We start from the raw sequence: 24843 nt of genomic DNA, 5'->3' as shown, positions 1-24843 counted from the left end.
ACAGCACTCATCAAAATTACCTGAGTGCAGCTTTTGATACCATCTGTCACATCACCCTCCTCAGAATCAGAAATCAGAATCAGAATCAGAAAAGGTTTTATTGCCAAGTAATTTGTACATCACAAGGAATTTGGCCTGGTCTGTTTGGTGCCATAAGAGCAAAACAAAAATATAACAATAATAGAATAAAGTAATAAATGTAAAAAAAATGGGGTCATGTCAGTGGGGGGGTACAGCGGGCCTTGTTAGTGAGGCCAACTGCAGAGGGGAAGAAGCTGTTCTTGTGGCGGGAGGTTTTGGTCCTGATGGACCGCAGCCTCCTGCTAGAAGGGAGTGCTTCAAAAAGTTTGTGTCCGGGGTGGGAGGGGTCGGCCACAATCTTACCTGCACGCCTCAGCGTCCAGGCTTTCTTCCATTGGCATCACCCACACTCCCCTGGACTGGTTTACATCGTACTTTTCTGGCCGCACTCAGTTCATACAACTCAAGTCCCTCAAATCCACCCCCGTCACCTCAGGTGTGCCCCAGGGCTCTGTCCTGGGGCCCCTCTTCTTCATCATCTACCTCCTTCCCCTTGACAATATCTTACGCAAATTCAACATCCACTTCCACTGCTATGCCGATGACACCCAGCTCTACCTCACCACTAAACCTTCATCCTCTCTCCCGCCCACCTCCAGGGCCGTGGGAAGTAGTTTTTAACAGGGGGTGCGGTTTAAAAATATGAACGAATTGGATTATTTTATGAATTATGATTATTATTAATTAATTGAATTCCAATTGGCTTGAATTGGACTTACTATCTAAGTGCCTTGAGATGACATTTGTTGTATTTGGCGCTATATAAATAAAAATGAATTGAATTGAAAATGAAAAAAAAAGAAAAAAGAAAAGAAAATGGGGGGTTCTCAAACTTGTAGAATATTATGTAAATACAATAAATAGCTGTATATATCTCCTTCAATGAAATGTTTTAATGAGCAAAAAACGAAGCCTTTCCTGCAATCTGACCGTGGACATTCTGAACTCTTGTCTCATTCTCATCTTTTGATCTTAAACCCAAATGTCTTCAGTGAACAACAAAAACAAGGGAATTTGCCTTGCTGTTCCAATACTTTTGGAGGGGACTGTATGATTTTTAATATATAAACTCTCAAGTATCAAAACAGTATTGGTCGTACATGGCCATTACATATTTTTTGGGTTTTACTCTTCACCGCTCAGCCTTTACATTATAACCAACTGCCTACTATTGAGTAGGTCTTCTTTCCTTTAAAGGAGCTCTCAGCAGTTATTGAAAGGACAAAAAACATCTGTCCTGGAGTGTCTGGTACCAATATGTTAGCAATAGAGGTTTTGGTTGGGTTGTAAGGGAGGGTTTTGTGGACTGAGGTTGCATCCCACGGATGCTATCCAGACCACATCAAATTGATGATTGGGAAGTTTCAAGGCCTAGGGAACACTTCGGATACTTGGTTGTGTTCTTTGAGCTCGTCCTATTCAGTTTTTGCAAGGCCCTCTGCTGTACTGCTGATGGAGGCTGCTACTGCAGGGGAGTCCTGTATGAGAGGGTGAGGTAGTTGGAAACTGTCAAAGTAACATCAGTGTGAGAGAGTGAGAGTTTTCCCCTCAGAACATTGCATTGTAACAAGATGAGCAGTCACTCATTTCACTTGTCTGTCATTTGAACATAGTAGCTGAAAGACGTATTTATATGTCAGAAACTCGTCTTTTTGGATCATGATTCATTGTCACTTGTTTCAGATCAACAGGCCTCCAAACAATCAGCAACAACCAGCTGCAGTAATGAACTTTTTAACACTCCAGCATGTTTGCCAGTTCACTTAAATTAAAATTGCATTTAGCAGCAGACACTTACAATAAAAGTAAGTGATGTTTGCATTTAGTGAATATATCTTGTTCCTGTTTGCTTGTACGTTTTTCGTCTTAGACAGTAAAGTTTGAACTTTTCTTAAATGGCTCCAACAGTATTGCACTTGCTTCAGCAGATTTACTGTAAACACATTGAAGCACTTTCTACAGAGATTCCTTTTGGGAGATTCTGACATTTTCAGGAATCCTCAGTGTATTCAGGAAAGGAGTCGTGGTGAAGGACAAATAAGGAGCAGCCAACTGATCAACTCTCATTAGGCCTTGATGGTAAAGGTCACACGCACACAGGGGCAGGTTGTTGCGCAGTATTCAGCACGCAGTGCACACATGCACAGCATCAAAGGGATTTATTAGATGTATCTTCTGAGAGTTTGTCATCACTGCCATTAAAAAAATCTGCAATTACACAGAGCTTGAGGCTGTTGTGTTTACTATCATGATTGACTTTAAATAGATTTCGAATTTACAAACAAGTTGCAGCATTGTCAGTGGAAAACAAGCGATTAAGTTTAATGATTGCAACAAGGTCGCTTGAAAATGCATATTCTCTCAAGAGTTGCTCTTTGGACAAATCCATCAGGAGAACAACTTTATTGCTTACTTGTATGACAAGCTTACACTTTATTAGTCTATTAATCTCAACAACCAGATTCTTAACTTTAAAGCCTCTTCAGTTATCATATTACAGTCTGCTGGGGTCTGTTGTGGTCTTGGCCACAGAAAACAAACTTTGGATGCATTGCCTTGCCATTACACAATTCCCCCCCTAACTGTGCATTAGTTAGTGAATTAGTGATCTTTTAGGGGTGCTGGTAGCTCAACTAGTTGAGAGGGTACAGCGTGTACAGAGGCTGAAGGCCCTAAAGGTACCCGGCCCATGTTAAAATCCTGGCCTGTGGCCCTTTGCTATCTCCTAATCTATCTGCCCATCTTTCTCTTCAGCCATTTCTAAATAAATGTAACCTGCACTTTTGTGGCCACTATAGTTTGGGGATTAGGTAGGTGGGTAGAATTCAGTTGGCTGAAATTTGCAGTTTGTGCAAGATGTCATTTAATCTTACACACTGAACCTCTGATTATTAAAAAGGCAATCATAAAGCACTTTTTATCATATGAATGAATACTATATACAGTATGCAGGGCTTCTTTACAATGATCACTCAATGATGAATATATTGCCGCTGTGTGAGTCTCAGTATTGTGCCCACTGTGGATCGAACTGCAAACCTTCTGATTGGAAAAAAAAACACTCAACATATGCCCCAAATTTGAAGGAATTGAGTTTGTAATATACTTAATTGACATAAAATGAACTGTTTCTGTATTTGAACTTGTATTGTATTGTTGTTGTTTTTCCAATAACAAAACCAGCATTTGCAACAATTCTCAAGTAGCAACTAAATTATTTCGCTTAATCTTGTGATAACATTTTCATTTCTTGCCAACCTCAGTTAATAGTTTTTATGTTACATATGTTATAACCCATCATAAAATGTGCAGTTTGTCTCAATTTGCAAAGTTATAAAGTTATAAAAACTGCTTGTAACTTTTGTTAAAACTTCCCAGACTTCAGTAATATGTGGTGTTTATTCAAAGGAAACAAACTGGCAGAGTAAACATGTCTTGCATCACAGTCTGTTGAGAAAATGTGGTAAAGGTCACCATCAGTAATGATGCTCCTTGAATGCAGTAAGTGATCCCCATGGAGCTGCTCTTTAAACACAGCAAATTACAATCCACAAGGAATTATCATAGCTCCATTTGGGTTTCACTCGCTTGTATGTACATGTCTTGTCAAAAACAAAGCTTACTTGTCTCCACTGAGAACAAACTTTTGTCAGATGCAACTTCATGCAATAAAGTGTGAAAATTCTCACTACCATAAGTTTCTCAAAGAGTTTACTAAAGTTTGATCACTTTGAAACTCTTTAATGCCTTTTTCAACCAATTTTGAAAACCTTAAACACTTCTCTCATATACATTAGATTTTTTATAGTGACACATATCACCTATGTTTCTCTTAAAGCAGTGGTGTTTTTCATTCTCCTATATTAAAGCTTTTGATGGCACAGGGCTCACATCAAGTGCTGATGGTGTATTCTTGAACATCATGTACATCATTTTGAAAAGTCCAATCACTTCAGAGAAATTTTCTGAACTTATCAATGAGTCTGTACTATATATTATATCTTTATTAGGTAATGTAGAGACACATGTTTGCATAAGTTTGTTATAATTATCAAGTTACTGCACAGAAGATAAGACGGCCATGCAAAATGTCAAATAAAGCTTAAAGAGCAACTTATATTAAAAAAATTTAACATAATTAAATGATGAATTTTAATATGCACCCCTGTTTTCTCTGTAGGTATCACATCACCACAGCTACACACTGAGGGCACTTAAACGTTTAATCTGTTATTGTCATTACTGCTGTTTTGCAGTATTTAGCTCTCTTTTCTCTCTTAGCAGATATTTCTTCCTAAATGCTCTCTGAGTCGTAGAATAAATTGTCTCTTTTGCTTCTCTTTCCTTAAGACATGCCACAGTCACTGAATATTATAACACTGCTAGTTTAGCTGATTTGGTCATTTGCTGGTCTAAAGGCCGGCGCACACCTTTATGATGTCATCGTTGCATTGTTTGTCGGGTGATCGGCATAACAATTCGGACCGTATTTGACACGCTCGCACGTCCACACTTGCGAACCTACGAGTTTTTTGACCGAATGTTATCACATGACCGAAATAGGAAGCCACAAATCAAGTGACTTTCAAACTGAAAATGGCGATCGATTTTCCCCGGCTTCCAACGTGACTAAGTGCGCTATTCCCATTGGCTGTTTAAATAATCCTGCGCGATGACATCGGAACAGAGACCGCACACACATACGATTGTATTCGGCACAAGGAAAATCCGTACGGAAATATCAAACATGTTTGATTTGATCTGATGAAACGACAAAATCGTTTGTTGGCTGCTACCGCACACCTTTACGATTCCCATGCGAAGTCAGTGGGCCGACAAAATCGTACACGAATCGTAAAGGTGTGCGCCAAATTTAGATTTCAAAGAAACATATTTATTTGTGAACTTTGGAGCATCTCACTTAATGAATGCCGAAGAGAGGAAATGTGTGTTTTGGGATTGAGTTAAAAATGGAAATTCTGACATGATCAGTTCCGTTGCAGAATTGTTTCAGAAAACTGGCATGCTAAATATGTAAAGTAATACATATTTAAATTGGTTGAATAAATAATAGATTAACCATTTTAATTATGTTGTTTTCTGTGGAAATCTCCAATGCTATCAAACCAGGAATTAACTGGATAAAAGAAGTAGCCATGGGCATTGGTTTGTTCTTAACCACGATGAAAACTCATTTCTGGCGTTTGGTTATCATCATCTTGGTTTTCTGAGCCAAAAGTGACCATATTTAGGCAAGAAAAGAGGGCACTAAGGGGCATCCATTCAAAGATCAGATGAGGTCAGCCTGTAAGAACTACGCACGGTCCTGTTAGTAAATTGCTCTGACTTGACTGGAATCCTTTGTTGTTTTTCCAGCATTCAAATCGCACAACAACGCCTACTAAACCAATATAGATTTCTTTAGCAAACACCCTACATAAATATGTTTTATCTTTTTGTAAAGTAATTACACAGGTTAATATAAGTAATAGTTTTTGGCAAGAGCAGACTAGCCATCAGGAGCAGTGGTGGTTGTCCAGGTGGCCCACTGAACTTCTGGGTCAGAAAGACCATGTTAAAAATGGAAGTAAAAAACAAATAGATATTTATGTGTTGTGATAAACTGGCGCATAGTGTGTGCTTACAGGCCCAAACAGGACTAGCAAATGAAGGGATGATTTGATACATTTTGTTTTTCTTTAGTCTATGACAGTGTTTCCCAACCCTGGTCCTCAAGGCACACTGCCCTGCATGTTTCCCATGTTTCCCTGCTCCAGCACACCTGATTCAAATAATTGGGTCAGGTCTTAAAGCTCTCCAGAATGCTGAGGACGACCCATTCATTTGAATCAGGTGTGCTGGAGCAGGGAAACATGGAAAACATGCAGGGCAGTGTGCCTTGAGGACCAGGGTTGGGAAACACTGGTCTATGAAACAGTTTCTTGTATCCCTACATCAACTTTGGTTCATGTTGATGTGTCCCAGCCTTTTTCCTGTGCTGCTCTTAATCAGTCAGAAGCTCAACAACAAAGTGTACAATGGATGGAAGGCACTGACTGACTAAATGCAATCTCAAATGTGGAGCCAAAAAGCTGAGGGTCCTAAAAAGAGGGAAGCTTGATGTGGATGTGTCAAAGTAGCTCAAAATCAAAATGTAATCTATCACAATGTTTAGTTGTTTTGTGTAGCTTACGTCAGTCAGTTTACATCCACCCCCAACAAATTAAATGTGGGACTTTTTTTTAAAACAGAGATCTAATAAAAAGTGACCTTTCACAGCAGCACAACTGATACGCAAGAACATCTAAAACATCCGGGGTCCGTTTCACGTAGCAGGTTCAACCAACTCTGAGTCTATTCCTGATCTCTGAGTTGATCTACTCTGAGATAGAAAACCCTGAGTTTTCGGTTCCAGAAACGCTGATTTGAGTGAGGTTAATCAACTCTGAGTAAGTTCACCTTGAGTTTAGCGCGTGCACCACAACTTTAAAAAGCCAGCATCAATGGAGCCCCGATTCGACGAGTCACGTATCTGTCCCGTAGCTTCCTCCACACATTCTTACAGAACTCTCCCTCTTTCCCCAAAGTTCTGCCCATCTCTGTGCACCAGTTTGGGGAGTTTACGTGCTCCCTGTGCTGTTTCACTGCAGTTTCGTACAGCTGCCTGTACAAACGCACCTCCTCACTGAGCCTGGTCTCACATCGGTCCATCCGGTTCGTTGTGCTCGGCGCCGCCAAGTAACAAAAAGCGACTGGTGCACGACAACGCGCTGCGCCGTCTTTTCAAGGGAAGCGCCATGCCTGAAACGTCATTTTGACGTCACGGTGCGACACGCCGTGACAGACGCGGCAACCATGCTACCGCCTTTACGGGAGGACAGTGGCTGAGGGAATCCACCCCCAAGACACGAGTGCCTTTATAAAATATAATAGGCCTATATGTCTTTTTTAAGCCTATTCATACAAATATTTATTTGTCTTTTATGTCTTTTTTTTCTTTTGTCCCAACACATTCTGATGGTGCCGCTCAAAAAGACAATTGTCTGTAAATGCAAAAATCTATGCGCGGTCTGATAACCATCTCCCGACGATTATTTATTTCTCTGCGCAATAATGCTGCACCTTCATCCACGGGATCGTTGTCAAAAGGACATGTTCGTGAAAAAAGTTGCCTCCTACTGTGCCTAATGGACTTCTAGAAGTAGAAGAACTCGCTCTGCTGACTGAATGAATGAGGAAATCAAAGGCGTGTGTGGCTGAAAGAGGGCGGAGAAAGAAAGAAACTCAAGGTTTCTTGAATAAAACCTGGTCCCGACCAGGTTAGGTTCAGAGAGTCTGTTACTCCGGTAGTAACTGACCGTGAGGTTAAGTTACCTCTCTTTGTGAAACAGGCTAGAGTTACCCCTCTTTCTCGGGGTTGAGTTGCCTCCCTTTGTGAAACGGAAAACTCAGGGTTTCCCTCATTTCAGGGTTAACCAACTCAGAGTTTTCACTAAACCTGCTACGTGAAACAGACCTCTGGTGTCTCTATAAAGTAAATCTCTGTATATGTGAGCAAATGCAAATGACGATTTTGGCAAAGCTGCAGCTTTTATTCACGTTTGAAATTTTGTTTGGTTTATAATTTATTAGAATTGCCTTCAACAACCATGTGAACAGCAAAAAAAAAACTGTTATTGTGCTGCATTCCATCTTGCAATGTTCCCATTTTGTCCTTAATACAGTACACTTTCTTCATGGGAATATTCGGTTGTGCTGCTAAAGAATGTGAGAACCATGAAAGATCCTACACTTGTGGTCACATTTTTTGGATTGATTAATTATTTTCAAGCACCACCTGTACACTAATCACTGTAGATTTAGCGAATGACACCATAATGACTTGTAGAAAGGAATATTGTCAATTTCATGAGTGAAGAAGATACTTTTTGAATAGGTTTCTGTTTAAGCAAAAGGTTTTCTTGACTCCACAACCTTGCGACCCTCAGTGGTGAAGCATGCTAATACACTTCCTCACGAGCTTCACTTCTCAGGCTGTAAAAACATCCCGTGTTAATGTTGTACATAAAACTTTGGTAAACAGTAAAAACTAATTTACAGTGAGTTTTTCTTTAAATGTTTTATCAATAAACATGAACTGATTTCAAAGAATGAGGGTGTAAAGAACCATTTTTGTCACAGCCCCAACTTGTTCATAATTAAAAGTAACATTCACTTGGATGGAAGGATAATATGGCGAAAGGTGCAGGTGACTCTTACCTCACTGATAACATTTTTGTTAGTAACTCAAGAATTTATACAGTAATAATGACCAATATTTAGCTGCACACAATATAGCATGGATAGTAGAATAACCAGTGAAACAGAAAGGAAAAGTTTACTCCTTTATTGCCTTCTGTGCTGTAATACAGAGATTCATTAGAAAAATACAAAAAAGTGTAGTTATAAGAAAATATACAAAAACATACAGGGATTCAAATATTAATGGATATAAATCTATGGTGGTCTTTTAATACAAAACTATTAGAGTTAGACATCCCACTCTAGCACAAGGCATTTATTTTAATTTACAGTGATGTTTATCATGGCTGATGATACAACTGAGACACTTATTTTATATAGGTAGAATTTAGCTGATTTAACTTTTTGTTATTTTTCCTCTTTGAAACCTGTTGTTAAAAATCACTGAAAGGGCAGTTCACTCATCCAAAGATTAACAAATGAAGCCAACAAGTAAGCAAGAAATGATTTTAAAATGTCCCAAACCAGGTGAATATTGGAAGTGGTAATACGATTATATATTTCTTTCCTTTTTCTCCCTCCTTCAACTTCTTTATTTGCTATTCTGCTGTTGTTTTTTAAAAGGAACATTATACTATAAATACATCACAGTTAACAAACCGTATAAAACAGATCAGGTATAAATAGAGCACTCAAAGAAGCAGACAAATGGTTTGCAACTATGATTGAGCATTGTACACAAGAAAACCTGCCACTGTGGTCATGATTTGTGCTCACATCTAATATCTACATTACACTCATTACATCTAGTGTACAAGGACAGTCAACATGCTTAGAATACTCTTTGTGCACAGATGAAGTGCTACAACATGTGCTACAAAGAGCTCAATAAAGAGTATTCACTATCTTCAAAGTATTCTGTGTTTACCGGCACATCTGGACTGTAAAGAATGCAAAATCTAAAATTGTCATTTTAAACACTTACTTTGTTCAGTGGTGGATAGGAAAGTGGGTGTGGTTCATGTCATCATTAACTACAGAGGAAACTTGATTCTTTAACACAAAGTTTGATCAAATTTTCAAACTCCTATGAGGATGAAGAGTATTAGAGCTACCAAAGGTTGCAAAGGTTTCATGAAAACATGCTTTTTTTGTACTGTTTCAGGAGTTTCTGATTTCCCCTTCAAACCTCTTAAGACCCACCACACAGGAGTGCAGGTACACTCGGGTCTTAATGGCTTCATGGTTTGCCAGGATGTGCCCTTCTCTTCTTTTTCACTATTCTTCTGTGCCGTTGTGTTTGCTTCCCGTGAAGACCAGATCACTTCCTGGAGAGCAGCTGATTCTCCAGTTGCTCCAGACGGAGGGTCATCCCAGACAGTGAACAGTTGATTAAGGAATGATTACGAATACAAGTGTTTAATGTAATCCCGCATGTAAATACATATTCCAACATCCATTAAGAGTATGCCCTGTTCTGGCAACATACGAGTTTATACCTAACAATAAATAAGAGACGGGCGAAACAAAAGGGAACAATATTCAAGCCCAAACCAGAACAAGTTGGATAGATATGGAAACTGCAAATTAAAAAAATTAAATGGGATTCTTACATTTATTTTTGACTGTTATTTCATTGCCCACAGTATGCCAGTATGAGATATTTTTTCTTGTCTGTTTAATTTGTGAACACATTGCATTTCAGACCTGTAACTCATTAAATAAAAAGTTGGGACTGCAAAGCTTTTACCACTTTGTAGTGTTTCCATTTGCTCTCACAACACAAAAAGATGTTCTGGCATTAAGGCTATCATGTGATTACTTTCAGTTGGTATTTTGTCCCATTCTTACCACAAACACATCTTAAGGTGTGCAACAGGCCGTCGTCGCTTTTGCTTCTAAGTTATTTACACGTTTTTCTATTGGTGCCAGGTCAGAACTGCAGGCATGCTTATCCAGTGTCCATACATTCTTCTTCCTAGCCATGTCTTTGGAGATTTTGTCTTATTAAAAAATATATGAATGTTTATGGAAAAGATGTGGTCTTGAAGGCAGCATCTGTTGCTTTGAATTCAATCTTTTCTGCACTATACTGCCAGCATAGGAGCATGAAGGAGCATTGATTGATACAACCCCACACCATCACAGAGCCTGGCTTTTGGACTTGTTGCTGTCAACACTCTGGATGGTCCTTCTTGTCTTGGCTTTGGAACACAAAGCACAAATCTTGAATACAGATTGGTCTGACTAAAATACACATTTCCACTGTGTCATGGTCCATCCCAGATGCCTCTGAGCCCAGAGAAGTCGACACTGCCTCATGACATTGTTACCTTAAGGCTTCCTTTTCTTGCACGGTGAATTTTTTAATGGCATTTATGAATGAAACTCGGTATTGTGGTGATTAATAACAGTAACAGTTTCCCACATTAATCCCTTGTCCATGTGGTTATTGCTGATTTGACAGTTATTGATGAATGATGGTTCTTAATGCAGTGCCGTCTGATTAAAATCACCTTCTGACATCAAATAACCATTTTAGCCCTAGCCCTAAATTGCTGTAAAGTTGTTGCAGTTTGCAAAAATGGATATATATCACCTAATAAAATTAAGCTGATGAGACAAAACATGAAAAATCTTAGGTTCATAGTGCGCACCCTCCTCTGTTATTTGCATTTTTCATACCGTCCCGCCTTTTTTGGGGGTCGTACATCAATGCTGCCCCAGCTAGGTGCAAACTGTAGCCGGCGCCTCAACTACCAGGAAAGGGATTTCTACTGCAATAAGAGCTGAAATAAGAATAACAAGACATGGGGCGGTCAGTGGCGTAGTGAGTTAAGCAGCCGCCCCATGTCAAGAGGCTACAGTCCTCGCTGCAGCTGGCCTCGGTTTGAGTCCCACTCCGAGCGGCCCTTTGCTGCATGTCTTCCCCATCTCTCTGCCCCCTGCTTCCAGTCTCTCTCCAACTGTCCTATCATTAAAGGCATAAAAAAAAAGCCCCCCCCCCCAAAAAAAAAGAATAAACAAAACATGAAAACATTAGTGTTCTGGGGGAGTTTCTGGATTATTTTCGGTGTTTCAGTCCTTAAGAATAAAGATTATAAAGACTGAGCTCAAGAGCACATCCCACGTCCTCACTTGATGAATAGGTCATTTTAGGCTATGTCATTTTTTATTAACTCAAAGGATATGTTTCTGTGTGAGTTGTTCCAGGCTGTTCATGGTGGCCTGCTGGAACTCCACCAGATTCTCACAGGCACATGGATCCTTCACCTCAATCTCCCCCTGACTCTCCTCTGCAGAGTGGGAAAATGTAAATTTCACTATTATAAATTCATTTCGGGGTGTATTTGTCTATATAGTCCCTCTCTAGTTTGTGAAACTTCAAATATCACACATTTTACATCACACACATTTTTTTCTTTTTGTTGCAATTCAATCTGTTTTTGAAAAGTCATTATTGAGTTTCAATGTCACTTTGGAACTCCTGAAAAGCCAACAATTCACATTACAACTCTTCTCAATGTGGGGAAATAGATATCTTTGATGTTACGTTCATGACATTTTCATACATTTTCTGCAACTGTGATGTTGCACATTTGTCAGTAGATGGCAGCAAAGTATTAGATTTCATTCCAATTGCTCAGAAATGGATTCAGTGCAGGAGGAACATCTGATTCAGGTCTCTTTGAGGTGAACAAAATATTTGACACTATCAATGATAATGATAATAGATATATACATACATGTATATATATATATATATATATATATATACATATATATATATACACACTCACCGGCCACTTTATTAGGTACACCTTGCTATTAAAAGGTTGGACCCTCTTTTGCCTTCAGAACTTCCTTAATTCTTCGTGGCATACTTTCAACAAGGTGTTGGAAACATTCCTCAGAGATTTTGGTCCATACTGCTGCAGATTTCTGATTCTAAAGCTTGTGATTTCCTACCACCTCCCTTCTAGTGTCCTTACAAGGACTCATTCGCTCATAAGTGAACACTCAAGAATTACATGGGAGTGTTTGCTTTCTGTTGTTAATATTGCAGCAGGCAATGTGTCTCAATATTGTATGTATCTAAGAGAGGCTACTGACTTTGACATAGTGGTAGTATTTGAGGTTCTAAGAATGAGAATCATTAATGTTGTATGTTGTCACATAAACAAGAGATCTTTTTATGTGGTGTTTTAAATACAGTAATGACATCTAGCAGAGTTTCATACCTGGGCAGATGTTAAGTTTGAGGTTCTCAGCGATGGTGCTGATGGCGCTGAAGTCAGTGGTGTAATAGAAATGTTTCTCCACAGGCTCAGATGCAATCTCACGAAGTTCATCTTCCACAGCTTTTCCCACACCCACAGCATACATGGTGATACCTATATAGGTGAACAGAAAAATACACAGCATTAGGTTGAAGTGGTAGTTATTCCACCATAATGTAGACAGAGTAATCAAGCTACGGATGTTCTCACCTGCTTCTTTAGCCTTCTTGGCGTACTCGCTGATGTCGTCCTGGGACCGTCCATCAGTGAAAACCAGTCCGACTCGGGGAATGTTGCGACTGGCTGGACGAGCGCCCTCTGCCTCTGAGAAGCTGTTCTCCAGCATGTGCTTCAGGGCCAGACCTGTCATTGTACCTTTCTCCATGTATTCAACCTAAAAGTAGAAATGCTGTAAGTCAGACACGAGATAGTCGTAAAATAAATAAATAACGTACACCGTCATGCAATGAGAACTGAGATGAGAAAGTAGTGTGTTTAAAAACTTAATTCACCTCAATAGTTTGTACAACCACCTTAAGGAGCAAAAACTGGAAGGAATAGTTTTCTGCATGTTATCAGTGTCTTGTTGTGGAAGCCCACTCTTCTTAATAACGCTAATTACATTCACTTAGGCTTGCAGAGATTAGTTTATGCACAGCTCTCATAAGGTCCTATCATGACGTTTCAATCAGCTTGAGATCTGGACTTTCACTGGGCCATTGTAACTGCTGGGATTGGGATTGTTGTTCTGTTGGATGACCCAATTTCAGCCAAACTTTAGCTGTCAGACAGATGGCCTCACATTTGACTACAATACTTTGGTATACAGAGGAGTTCATGGATGACTCAATGTCTGCAAAACAAGCCCAAAATATCATAATTATACCACTGTAGCCCTCTACAGTTGTATAAGTGCATGAGGTGTTTGTGCTGAAATATTGTGCTCGGTTATCTCCAAACCTGGTGCTGTGCATTATGACTAAACAAAGAACATGGGGTTTGTTCAGATACACTTTAACAAACCAGTTTGATAGGCAGCAAGAAGATAACTGCTGATGTCTTTCCTCCTGGGCACACATCTGAATGCTTCAGACCAGCAAACTGACAAAACGTCTGCTTTTATAGAGGTCCAAGACCAATTAATTAAGTGCATTTATCTGCATTTTTACTATATATTTTTAAGACAGTGTTATATGTCATGTATCTGAGGTTGTATTTACCTCATTTCTAGACTTCGTAAAGACCAAAATGATTTGTTATACTATTCTGAAAATTCAACCTGAGGACTGAAAGAGAACTTTGTTGGTCCAGCCTTCTAAAACTAAAGATGCTGTAGATCTGTTTCTGCCAAAGCCATTAAACACTTCTGTGAAGAATTAGGTTTAATTTAAGCCTGAAGGGGATTAAATGACTGGGGTTTTTAAATAGCACTGCTTTTAATTGTTGTGATACTCTGTGATAACTCTGGTATTATCTGCTAAATAAACTTTAATTCATACAGTATGTGCTTCTGTTGTTACCTTCATGACTGCAGCTTTGATCTCTTCAGCAGTGTGGTACATGTTGAGAGGGAACTCTGTCCTGACCCGGCTGGAGTACTGAACCAGACCGACTCTGGTACCGTGAGCTGACACATCGAGAGAGTCCACAACCTGGAGCACAGGAGGTGTGGGATGTTCATACGACACAAAGAACATGCACACTTTGTTCTATATTTTAATTCTATAGTTTTTAAAATAGAAAACCCCCTCTCCATGAAGGCTTTTTAACATTAAACAATTTTCTTATATCACAACCATCAAAATGGAAAATACACGTCAACATATTTGTAAATATGTTTTTTTAAATGCCTAAAAATGTACATGATAAGTATCTTACAGTGAACTACACTGTACTCAAAAGTTCTGACAAAGAAGTTCTACCTGGTTCACAAACTTTTTGACAAGCTCAAAGTTTTGAGGGCGGACACTCTTGGAGCCGTCGATCACAAGCACCAGGTCGATGTTGGCAGACTTGCAGGCTGAAAACAAAAAAGGACACACAAACATCACCCAAAAACAGACAAGAATGCAAAATCAAACCTTTAAAGCTATAAACAGACACAATATATATTATTAGGGGTAACAACCTAAAAAGCTAATAAGAATAAAAAAAAACATATATAAAAACATTTCTCTTGCTCTTTGTTAACATTTAAGTGTCATTACCAATTGTGCTGTAAAACTTTGCCGGTGCTTCTTTTCTTTGGCTCAATTTTCAGTAACCTTTCTGCAGAAATAACTTATTCATATTCCACTGGTAGTACTTATGTTACTTTCCAATCATAAAACTGGCCTGAATGCTTAAAAGATCAGATTGTTCATGTCTGGCTATTCATATTACAAATTGTGCTGCTCGTGTTACTATTGTAGTGAAAAGAGACAATGTTTGTGATTTGTGTATTTAATCTTTGTTTGTTTTGCTTTGCTGATAAATCTCTCTCTTAAAATATAAATATGGATATTCTCTGCCACAAAATATCATGCGGTGGTACCATCTGATGGTTACAAACAATGAACTTTGGATTTCTCTTATCCTCCCCAGGGGGAAAGAAAATATAAAAGAGGATCATCATTATGATTCCAGCCAACTTTTCCCAGACAACACTGAGCTGCTTTTAACATCAGTATGAGATCCCCTTCATTCTCTCATACATCTTTATTTCAGGTCAGAGACATAACAGCCTCTATTCTTTACTCTCATTCTACTCGCAGATCTTAATTTGTGTGTGTGTGTATGGTTTCCCTATAATCAACTGTAATAAATGATCTTTTTTTAGGATTATATTGTCATTGAGCTATATCTAATTATATTCTGATTTGAGCAAATACAATACAGTTGCAAACCCGTAAAGCTAGATGGCAGTAATGCACACACTGTATGTGCTGTGTTGCTACGGGAACCTACACCAATAAGTCACAACAATGAAACCAGTGACAGGGAATAACAGGTTTTTTTGTTACAATGGGAAAAAAACTTGCATCCTACCATTCATATGTACCTAAAAAATGTATCACAGAAAATATTATATCAATGAAATTAATTTCACTTTGATTTAATAAATAATCACAGTGGTTTCCAGGTATCATTCAAAATGTAACATTATGGAACAGATAGAACGAGGTAGGTAGAATGGATCAGTCCAGTTTTTGTTAAAGGTCAAATGAGGTGTGATGTATACTGCTTAGAATTCAGAAGAATCCTATTTGCCACAACTAAAAAATCCAAGCTGCCTTCTGCATTAAAAGTTGTGCTAAAATATTATTCCCAAATATCTGTATGTATTTCTTTTGAGAAATACTACTTTCCAACATTTGTGAACACAATCCTTTCTATTTCTATTTGAAGTTAAAAGGCCGGGATTTTCAAGTTTCTGGTTGGAAATTTCAGTTGGGATCCCCCTGCATCCCGTTACTCGAGAATAGTGAGCATCTTCTAAATAAGCTCATCGATGAAGAAAGCAGCTGTGGTATTCTAATAAGGTCCAAACTGAATATGCTCCAGTTTGCTCACAGCAGTTTGATGCATGATGATGATTGTTTAGACAGACTGAATTACTTAATGTTTGCTCAGATCATTTTGTCCCTAAGAGATGTAACTCACTGCCACAGCTCTTGCCATCCTCTTGTAGAAGTTGGCCTTCAGGACAAATGCAGTAGTAAGATCCAGGTGTGTTCACACACTGGTGCTCGCAGCCATGCTCCACAGTGTTGCACATTTCCATGTCTGAAAGTACACAGTAAATAAACATATTTTTCATGTTAGAAGCTTGCAGAGACATAAAAATACAATATACATTAGTGTGGCAACTAAAAAACATGTAACTTATTTCGGGGTATATACTAATTTTATGAAACAGGTGAGTGACTATTTTAAGTGTTTCAGCATGAGATAATCTTAGAATAAGTGGCTAACGGAAACAAAATAGATGGTGCTTTTAATCAAGAAAACTCTTAACTGAGACTTCTTGAAACCCCAGAGCTTTTATAGATTCAGTGATGAATGCACAAGCACGGTCAGGTATGTGCATGTGTTACTCTCCTCAGTTAACCTTTGCCAACAAGACGTTGCAGGATTTAAGAACGCACCTCAGTTATTGTCCCAGATGTTTTTTAAATACATTTTTTGATGACTAAAGGACAGTTGCCCTAAATGAACATTACTTTGAAAACAGAAAACAATATTCAAATTAATTATCAAACCCATTTTTAGCGCCCAAAGCAAAAAAAGTTGACAACAGTTATGTTTATATGTATATTTATATACATATTTCTCAAATCCGATTGAAATCATTGTGATTGGAGGTTCAAACTTCAAGTGATTACAACTAACTATAGTGATCTGTTGTGTGTTTAAATGCTGCAAATCATTTAATCAGAAAAAGAAAAAGGAGAAAATGTTGTTTCCAACTACTGTATATTCTGAACTCAACAATACATAGGCCTCATTTCACATGGCTATGCCCTGCACAGGAATCTGTGAATGAAACTCAGAGAAAGAGAGCTATCATCGCTGAATTTATTGATGAGGAATGTCGGACTGTCAGAGGTTTTTGTCAAGATGTTCAATAATCCTCTAGTCTTAAACGGAAAGGTGCATGTCACAGGCCAGCTTTGTTTTGCTATCACCTGATTCTACCCCTCTGAAACTCATCACATCACCTGTTATATGCTGCCACATGGTTCTAGTAATGCACAGATAAAGATTCCCATTTGACCAGTTAAGTGTATATATGGTAACATAATCCTGTCGATCAGGTTATCAAAAGATTTACATTAGCCCTCTCAATCTAATTACAAATTAATTCTGATTGGGCAGAATCAATAATAGTGTTATCTAATTGTGTTCACGTGAGGCTTTTTTATTCAAATTGGTCTATCAACCTTATTAACAACAGCTAGTGATGTGTTCAGTAGTCAATGCGGTTTTTGTTGGAACCAATAACCCATAATGATATATTTATTTTAAAGAAACATTAGAGAAGTTTGTGAAACTTAAAACTATATGCTTTTGACACATTTTGAAGTATATCAACCTTTGCTGTACACATTTCTGAGCCTGAAACTTCAGTTACCAGCCCCACACTGTTTTGCTTTACGCTTTCTTGTGGCCTTATCAACATGATAACAAATCCATGTGTATGACTGCATATGTGCAGAGCTCACATGGAGATTTTATTTCCCACAGTGGTGTTACATCCTGCAACTGTAGGGGGATCCAAAAAGCAAAAGTGTTACAGTGCCGCCGCCGCCCCCCCCCCCCCCCCCCCCCCCCCCTTTCTGTCTTCTCAAACCCCAGCTGGTGGAGGCGGATGGCCACCCTTCCTGAGTCTGGTTCTGCCAGAGGTTTCTTCCTGTTAAAAGGGAGTCGTTTCTCTCCACAGTCGCCTCAGGCACGCTCAGGCCGGGAGATTGGACCGAAAAACAAAAAGTTTTCAGTGTAATCTGTTGGTTTTCTTAGCTAGGAAATTGTTTTTGAATTGGCTCTATATGAACGAATTGGATTATTTTATGAATTATGATTATTATTAATTAATTGAATTCCAATTGGCTTGAATTGGACTTACTATCTAAGTGCCTTGAGATGACATTTGTTGTATTTGGCGCTATATAAATAAAAATGAATTGAATTGAATTGAATTGAATTGAAAAAAATTACCAAATTCTTTTGTGGGCTCTCCTGGTGCTAAGCAGCAGCTGCCTATTTGTCAGTCAGCACTGCTCTTAGCATGCGTTGCATTTTTTGCTGAAAGGGTTTAGACACTGTCCTGCTTATATACATATGAGTAAGCCTGATTTCGGCTGGCCAAATAAGAGGCCGACTTCAAGCTGACGAGATGTTGTGTGCCTTTGTGGTTCAGTCAGCTGTGACATTAGGCAGACATTAAAAAAGTGTTCATGTTACAGCTCTGTATCACTGTATCATTTTTAGGAATGGTCAAAAGGTTTCTCAACTTACTAGAGAAGTGAACAAAGCTCAACTTTGGATGAAATCATGGAATTTTTTAATTCTTTTTTATTGGAAGTCAGTGACACTGAATTAGCAGTCAAGTAAAAACATATTAAAAAAAGACATTATTTTAAATTTCAGAGAGGTCCATTTTAAAATGTCATGAGAATCAGGGACACAGTGGAGAAAGCACAAAATGAAAATGAGAAAAAATGTTCACTAACTTGTGCATGTCTTCTTGTCCTGATTGAGTTTGAATCCTTTGTTGCAGTCGCAGGTGAAGACGCCAGGTGCACTGATGCAGATTTGTTCACAATCATGTTTCCCCTCGGCACACAGGTCAATGGCTAATTAACGTACACACACATACGCACACGCTAGATTATACCTCATTTTTAACTTGTGTTACATTTAAAATGGAACATGATGAGTGGTTTGTGAATGTTTTTTCTTCTGTGTGTTTGTGGTTCTGCATGTCTATAAGCAAAAGCTGAAGTAAGGCAAGAGGATCATATGATGACAATGTGTTTTACAATTATTTTCTAAATTATATAAACTGATAATATTTAATAAAATATCCCACGAGGGTGCACACAATGTGGAACTAATATCTTCAAACTGTTTCTTCACATCTGAGGAGCTAAAAAGCAGGGGATAGTTTATATATTTATGAAATCAGAAAGGATAACTGTCCCTTCATTATGGGATGGATAGACAAGCAGAGTTTCCTTTCACAAAGATGCATGTTCCTCGGTGTGTGTATTTGTGCAAGGGCCTGACTAACGTGCACAGCTCTTTTCGTCCTCATTGAGGGTGTATCCCTCGTTGCAGTCGCAGGTGAAGACGCCCGGTGCCATGTTGACACAGATTTGTTCACAGTCATGCTTCCCTTCAGCGCACAGGTCAATGGCTAAATAACACATACACACAATAAGAAAAAATTGTTGTGTGTTGAAAAAAATGGTAAAAAAACCCTGAAATGATCTAGAATTCATGCACACAGCAACCTCTATAGCCCCTGGATTCAAACAGAAGTTATGAATCAGAATAGCAGGCAATCTATCATTAAAAATACCTCTTTACATTTTCATGTTGAAACTGACAGTACAATTACACGGTTGAAGATTTGTATAGCTTCAAGGGAGTAGCAAGTCTTTGGTTACTCAATGGTTGTAAATTGTCTTATTTTCTGTCAACCGGATCTTGTGCTGCAGGTGTTACTGTGTAACTGCGTCTGCAGCATCTGTAAATGAGTCTGTCTGCAGCATGCATGAATATGCACAAACATGTCGGTCGCATACATTGACACGCATACAACATAATGCGCGGTGGATATGTATCAGGTGCGTGTGCTTGGCTGTTTAATTGTTGTCTTATTATGGCATAAAGTTGTCTTCTAATTTCAAAGAATGATGCCAGATTTGAAGGCTTGCGTTAGTTTTTGTATCCTGAGGCAGTTAAGAACAGCAATACCTAATCATCATTGGTATGTAAAGATCCACTGTTTGGCACGTGCCATTTTTGCTAAATAAAATTATTTCTGTTTTCTCTGGTAAGTTTCCATAGCATAAGCTTTCCAAGTTACCCTAAAGTAAGACAAAACTGACTTTAGGTGAAAGAATACCACAACATGATGTGGTTTGATATTCTTGGCCTCTGCTTGCTCTCTACTGCTTATTTTCCCTTTTGAGAGACCTTATCTTGAATAATTGCGAGGGTACAGTTGTAAGAAAATATATAAATAATATTAGAAAATGCATCAGGAAACGGCAACCGCTGTATTTTAATTGTCATCATGTGAGCACTCTTCTTCAGACTGGAACAGGAAACGGAAAGCTTACACTGCATCTGCTCGTCAGGCATTATTTTGAGTTTAGGAAGCAAGCTTAGGAGCAAGGAAATCTTATTAAAACTTGATAAATAAAAAACTTGATAAACTGATTATAATTTCCATGACACAAATAGTAGTCAGGAATACTTGCTATTATAACAGCTGATTCAAAGAGTTTTAAAAGTCCTCCTGTGGAGGCAGGTAGTGTAGGCCAGCAGAGATAAAATAAATAAAAACAAATTTTGCAGTGTCCTGCCCAATTGTGGAAATAGCTGTTAATGCCATATTACATTCATACAGTGATGCTGGGGTTAAATATTCTTTTTGAATCATGCTTTTATGTTAGTGGTTGGGTTAGGATGATTTCTTATGAAACCAGACCCTCACCTCCAAAAGCACTGGACATCATGGTTGTGTTTCTATCTGTCTCACTTACCCTGGCAGGTTTTGCTGTCCTCCAGCAGCCTGTATCCTTCATTACAGGTGCAGTAATAGCCATTGAGCACATTCATACAGTTATGATCACAGCTGTGGTTCCCAAATGAACAGTATTCGATCACTGTGGGGAGGAAAGCGACAGGGCCATCAGCAGCAAAGCGAACAGCAGAAAAATCTATGGGTTGGCATCCATGTTACCTTTCATTCACAGTTAGTCAACTGAAATTCAATTCAATTCAGTTTTATTTATATTGTCATCTCAAGGCACTTCAATAATACAGTTCAATTCAAGCTAATTAAATTACTATTCCTTGTCATCATAATCCAATCAAATCCAACTAATGAAATCAAACAAGAAGGAGTAATGAAGGAGCAAGAGTAAGAAAGAGTTTATTTCAGTCAGTACTCTACAAAAAAACAAAAGGCAAGAGCTCGTTGTGAATTACGTTGTATTTATTGACATTAAAATCAATTGTGGTGTCGTGAATTATACAGCAAACTACTGGAACCTCAGATGTATGAACAGACCTCAATTTATTCAAAATTAAAGACCTGTTAAACTTGAAAGAGCTTAACGTAGCATTGCGCTAGCCTAAACTACCAAACTCTTTAAAAAAAAGTACAAAACACTTCATTTAAAGTCTAGCACGGGCAATTTGTGGGTTATTTTAACTAGCCAGAATAGTTTGATCAAGTTTAATTTTATGTGAATTTATTTAACTTTGTATGACTTTTTAAAATTAGAATTCTAGTTTTTTGGCTGTGTGTTTTTGGGACTCTTTCCTCTTCAAAAGGCAAGAAAAACTGAGCTTTCACTTGAACTAAAAAGATCATTAGGGGGTGCTATTGTGAAAAATGAGGGTCCTTTAACTGTGGCCTCTTGGTCTGCAGGAACCCAGTGATTCCAAGGAATTATTTTATTTTGACCAACTGTAAATATAGTAACATGGTGCAAACCCATACTCAGCTTTTAATGAAGTAGCAGAGGAAGTAGCAGAATCAGCGTAAATTAATTTGACATGAATTCAAGCAAACCGAACTTCAGTTATTAATTTGCAGGGAGCTACTCATTCATTTTCGATGTCACATTGTTGTGTTTAATGAAAATATAACACATTTGTATGTGTGCATCTGAGACTAACTTGAACAGGTCTTCTTGTCGTCATTCAGTTGGTATCCTTTGTTGCAGTCGCAGGTGAAGGAACCGGGAGAGCTGACGCAGACTTGTTCACAGTCATGCTTTCCCTCAGCACACAGATCAATGGCTGAGACAGACAGACACACATTATGCAAGAATACCACAAACTGTGGATTGAAAAATAATAGCATGTTTTCCAGATGTTTTTTGCCACTTTTCTCCACTGAATCAATCTATTTCTAAAAAAATCTAATCTAAAATCTAACCTATGTGAATGTTTATGTGAATGTCTGTATTTTGTGTCTAATTATATATGTATATACAGTGTGATTTAGTGTATAAAGCTAAGATTAAGAGACATGAACAAGAATTTTAAAGGAAACCTCTATTACCCTGTAGCTGTACTAATAGATCTGATCTTGAATCTTGAAAGTTGTCTTAACTTTTGAGCACATGGCATCATAGATGTAAAGCAGAGATACTCATCGCGCGGCTCGCGAGCCACATGCGGCTCTTCAAGCTTTGATTGGTGGCTCGCACTCGCATAGTAGCTTATAACAATATGGTAACAATAACAATATTTTTTTAAAATAACATACAGTGAATACTGCACTGTATTAAGTATTAATTAAGGTTTAATGGTGTTTCCTAAAGGGGGCACTGTTAAACCTGGCAACGCAGCCCGCTTAAACCACCTCACACTTGACCGCAGTGCAAGCTAGCTCCTTTAGCCAGCGCGAGATGCAGGCACAATGGATCGGTTTTTAATTAAAAAAGGGCAAAAACCAGCACAAAAAGCATGCTCATCCTGAATGTCTCACTATGATTACAACAACAAACTACACAACATGAAGAAAGACAAGGACATGCATGCCAGCTTCCGCTCATCTCAGTATTAAGGAAAATATGGTCTGAATTGAAAATATATTGGCTGTGTTGTTTCTTTTTTTTGTGGGATGTTTTATATGTACAAATGCATATTTGCAAAAAGGGGACTTTAGTATGTTGTCGTAAAAGTGGCTTTTTCCTTGATTTTGCTCTGCCAATGTGGCTCTTGTGAAAAAAATAGTGAGGATCACTGATGTAAAGGAACATACTGTTTTCTATTAATGTGTCCATGTTTGACTTTGGCGATATTTTTCGTCACCTGCACATGTTTTCCCGTCGTCATTCAGAGTGTATCCGGGCAGACAGAGGCACTGGTAGGAGCCTGGGGAGCTTTCACAGATGTGCTCACAGCCGTGGTCCGACTCCAGACACAGATCAACACCTACAGTACAGACATGACCAAAGTTAACGTCCGTATTATAGGTTAAGCTTTATTTAACCAAGATGCAATTACAATCTGATTTTCTCGCACTGGTTTTTAATAACCAGCAAAAGAACTCCATCAAGATGATATGTTTTGAGCTTCATGTGACCTCTCTGCATATACTGAGTGGAGAATGTATCAGCTTCAGCTGAGGAGCTCACTAAGGCATTACACCTGGGTTTCTGTTGTGAGGGTTGAGTAATTTTATCCCCACACCATCTCTCTTTGTATCCACACATTGCTCATGTTGGATTCTTTTTGTAATGATTTATTTCAACATATCTATTCAGTTTTTATACTTCATTTGTCTGTCTCCCATTTCCTTCCCCCACTGAGGAAAGACATATTTCAGTCAAAAAGTAAAAAGTAATCCCAGCATGAGGGAATATCTCATACTTAAAGGATTTGAGAAGTTTTGTTATGACAAAGTATTTGGTTCTTTGTGGTGAGATGGGCAATGAGATTTGTTTCAACAGGCTAGACACTCTGTGTTTTTGATTACATGAAGAATCCCACTTTGCCCCAGCTGATCCCAAATTTCAATTTCCGAGACATGGCTTCAGGTTTTTAAATCTTAAGCTAAGATGGCTTCAAATAAAAGTAATCCATTAGCGGAATTAAATGTGAAAGCCAGTCTCAGATGGGACTTTATATAAAAACATGATGTCAGCTCCAGAAGTAATGACTCCCCAAAGGTCAAGTGTTTTATGGTAAGTCTGCACTTTACTGTTGTGTTTGGTCAGCTTGAATTTTAAGTTTTCACATAGAATGATTTAATTTTGTACAGCTTTTGTTCACGTAGTTGTCTGTGCTATACTCTGTACTCCTTGAAAGGATAATGTTAGGAAACATAAATATGAGGAATGATCTAACAGCTAGTCTTAAAGGGATAGTTCGCCTTGGCTCAAAGGATGCAGTAGGGGGCAATGTTCATGCACGATATTGCTAGTATGGGATGTCATACAGCTTCATGTCGAAAAAAGAGGCGAACTATCCCTTTAAGCCAAGCACAAGTTGTATGTATCTGATTGTAGCTGTGAATGGAAAGTTTCCCATAAAAGCAACTTATATTTGGTGTACAAGATTTTTTTTAAGATTCTGTAGTGATCAAGAATAGTTACTGGAAAGTACGGTGTTCTTGACAGTAAGTGATTTTATTTCCTGCCCAGCAGTCTTACCACAGAGTTTGTCCTGGAACTGTAGTCCAAACTGGTGAATGAGATCAAAGCTCTCCACCAGGAAGACATGGTCTTCAAAGGGCGGGGATGCCATGGCCCTCAGTGATGCCATATCAGCTCTGGCCACTCCAACAGCAAAGATCTCAATGCCTTTCTCTCTGGCCTCGGCTGCCACCTCTGCCACGCGGTCCTGAGGACGTCCATCTGTCACAATCACAGCTACATTTGGAACCTAAAGGAAGAAAAAATACCAGGATCACATTAGATTAAAAATTGTCTTCTCTTCAAAACTGTCAACAATGTGTGCATATATAAAATGGTTGGTGCTAGCAGTGTTTACATAAAGTTTTTCAGCT

General features: G+C 38.5%; 1 protein-coding gene across 4 annotated transcripts in view; it reads right to left on the bottom strand.

Annotated features, from left to right (window-relative positions):
* Positions 1-8467: 8467 nt before the first annotated feature.
* matn4 (matrilin 4) overlaps positions 8468-24843 on the bottom strand; it is a 34401-nt gene continuing 18025 nt past the window's right edge. The window contains exons 5-17 of one of the 4 annotated variants that reach the window (XM_075461776.1): positions 24488-24719; positions 23145-23267; positions 22002-22124; positions 20858-20980; positions 19375-19500; positions 18815-18937; positions 16245-16367; positions 14525-14622; positions 14123-14254; positions 12813-12996; positions 12564-12716; positions 11514-11618; positions 8468-9702 (exon numbers count right to left, since the gene is read on the bottom strand). In XM_075461776.1, the coding sequence (XP_075317891.1) occupies positions 9644-9702; positions 11514-11618; positions 12564-12716; positions 12813-12996; positions 14123-14254; positions 14525-14622; positions 16245-16367; positions 18815-18937; positions 19375-19500; positions 20858-20980; positions 22002-22124; positions 23145-23267; positions 24488-24719 (1704 nt within the window). In that variant the 3' untranslated portion in view covers positions 8468-9643. Of the gene's footprint in view, positions 9703-11502; positions 11619-12563; positions 12717-12812; positions 12997-14122; positions 14255-14524; positions 14623-16244; positions 16368-18814; positions 18938-19374; positions 19501-20857; positions 20981-22001; positions 22125-23144; positions 23268-24487; positions 24720-24843 lie in introns of those variants that run through there. The other 3 variants (XM_075461773.1, XM_075461774.1, XM_075461775.1) reach the window with 3 other exon arrangements.

Source organism: Odontesthes bonariensis, chromosome 3 (genome assembly GCF_027942865.1).
Source record: "Odontesthes bonariensis isolate fOdoBon6 chromosome 3, fOdoBon6.hap1, whole genome shotgun sequence".
Lineage (NCBI taxonomy): Eukaryota > Metazoa > Chordata > Actinopteri > Atheriniformes > Atherinopsidae > Odontesthes > Odontesthes bonariensis.
Note: the sequence above shows the minus strand (reverse complement) of the source record. Positions and strands in the feature narration are given on the sequence as shown.